General features: G+C 42.6%; 1 protein-coding gene across 1 annotated transcript; it reads left to right on the forward strand.

Moving 5' to 3' along the window:
• The first annotated feature begins 884 nt into the window (after window positions 1–884).
• Window positions 885–2,252, forward strand: LOC135469778 (beta-1,3-galactosyl-O-glycosyl-glycoprotein beta-1,6-N-acetylglucosaminyltransferase-like). The gene has a single exon (XM_064748373.1). It carries the CDS (start codon window positions 885–887, stop codon window positions 2,250–2,252), a length of 1,368 nt encoding a protein of 455 aa, XP_064604443.1.
• The last annotated feature ends 230 nt before the right edge of the window (window positions 2,253–2,482 follow it).

Genomic DNA, 2,482 nt, shown 5'->3' on the forward strand with positions numbered 1-2,482 from the left:
TTTTTTGAAATAGCCTAACCCTTAAAAAGCCTAAGTAAAACTGTATACTGCCCTCAGTGTTCGGGGAGATCTAATAAGGACAGGCTAAATCACTTTGAAATGGCATGTGCTAATGTATTAATCACGTGGTTTGTTTATCTGGGAAAAGAGACCATATACCGGTTACTCAAAAAAAAATTCTAGACGGTTGAATTTGCTTAGGCTAAAATATATATTTATATAAAAGATATATTTATATGTAGTATATTTATATACTATATAGCCGATCTATAGTCTCGTGGTTCTTTAGGAGAAGTAGCGCAGTTTTCAGAGAGGTAATATTTTTGCGGCTGACAGCTTACAGCCGCGGGCCAGTATCATGACAAAATGTGCAGCGGGGAGGGGCCAGGTTTGACAACACTGGTAACCACAGGGATACCTATATAAACTGTCACAGCAGAGCGAACTGGCACAGGCTACCGCACGAATTACAGGTGAGGAATGGGAAGAATATTCCTAGCTCCAGGATTAAGTATAATCTCTGTGCTTCGTAACTTAAGTGCAGTTCGGAACACAGGCCTACACAACCTGTATGCTGTCTGTATGACACCCAGTGAGCCATTCCTTCACTTTAGATGCTGGTAAGCGACACTCCTGTATACATCAGCAGTAAACGCCGCTTTTAAGCTTTATATCCTTTTCATTATACCCTTGATTCTAATGCGGTCGTCCTAGAGAAACGCTCTCCCGAATAAAATGACAAGTGCTGCGGTGGACTGTCGTTAGGAATCCGGAAAGGGATGGGTATGTAGCACTCTACAAGTGCCATGCCCGTGTTTTGGAAATCGAAATGGCTCGCCTTCGGTCTGTTGGCACTGACTGTTCTTTTACTGACCATTCACAACATGGATGTATGTCTACTAACGACATGCGGTCGTCCGTACTTGGAGGAGGACCAGTCATTATCCAGGAGGGACACGGTCGCCCTCACAAGCAGCAACACACCAATGACAGGTTCTGGCACCCAGCTGACAAAAACTCAGAACGTCTGTAAACCACAGCCAAGGAAAATTGTCGATTGCAAGGCGCTGTACCGAGGAGAAAACACAACGACCCTCCCTAACGTCGTTCAAGTTCCCAAAGAATGTCGGTTAGAAAACATTGTCAGAAACTGTAGTCTGCTCCGTTTGGCCCACGGTTACGGAATGGCTCCCATAACGCGTGAGGAGCTCGACTTTCCAATTGCTTTCTCTATTAAAGTGCACGTAAATGCTAGACAAGTAGAGCAATTGTTACGAACAGTATACCGGTCTCACAACACTTACTGCATCCACGTAGACAAGAAAACAGACGAAAACGTTCACGTGATTATCAACCAAATCGGAAATTGTTTCAAAAACGTCCATATTATTCGACATCCGATCAATTTGATCTACGCGTCATCTGCGCACGTCAAAGTGGAACTGGAGCTTATGAAGCTATGTCGTGCAAAAGAAAAAACCTGGAAATATTACATTAACTTATCAGGGCAAGATTTCCCTCTGAAGACAAACCTGGAAATGGTACAGATCTTGAAGCAGCTGCAGGGCCAAAATGACATAGAAAACTACATGCTAACACAATTCAGATGGAAGCATTTAATGCGGAAGACCAAAATTGTTGACCGAAATCTTATAACTACGAACGAAACCAAAGAGCCGTTTCCTTATAATTTATATTTTCGGAAGGGCAGCACTTACGGCATATTCAGTCGACCGTTTGTGGATTTTTTACTGGAAGATAATTTCGCTCAGCTTTTCGTAAATTGGTCACGTGATATTACACCGTCCGAGGAAATCGTGTGGTCAACGCTGAACAGTCTGCCGTGGGCACCGGGTGGCTATAGTGTTGAAGTACGACGCGCAGACGGCTTCCACATGGCTAAAGCAGTTATTTGGACTTTTGACGCTGACTATTGCCAAGGGAAGGTGGTGAGAAGTGTCTGTGTGTTTGGGTCAGGTGACTTGCCTTGGCTCAAGGATCGTCACGAATTGTTCGCCAATAAATTCCACGACGACTATGATCCTGTTCCCCTGGACTGTTTGGAGACGACATTGCACCAGCGCGCGTTCAGTCAAGACACAAGTGCTCTACAATGGTATAAGTACAGGCACCTGTTGCAGGTTCTCAATGACAGATTCCAAAAGGTTATCTCCAAGGTGACTTCACGTCAGCAGTTTTTGGTCAAGGAGAAAAATAAGTGGCTTCGAGAACATTATACGGGAGTAACGTGAAACATTTTATTAATATTGGAAACATGAATTACCTAACAAATGCAATGAATGCAGACTTCTACTATAGTGTATGTCATCAAAATTCCAGGCACACTGTGTACTTTGTTCGATACAGATCTTAAATTGTTTAATTAAAATATTTTTCTAAGCTTTTATTCTGTGCACAGGACTGAAATATTTAGATGTTAAAATATGTTGTTAATATGTGTTAACTGGTTTCTAAACCTACA

This window comes from Liolophura sinensis, chromosome 7 (assembly GCF_032854445.1).
Source record: "Liolophura sinensis isolate JHLJ2023 chromosome 7, CUHK_Ljap_v2, whole genome shotgun sequence".
In the NCBI taxonomy this organism is placed as follows: domain Eukaryota; kingdom Metazoa; phylum Mollusca; class Polyplacophora; order Chitonida; family Chitonidae; genus Liolophura; species Liolophura sinensis.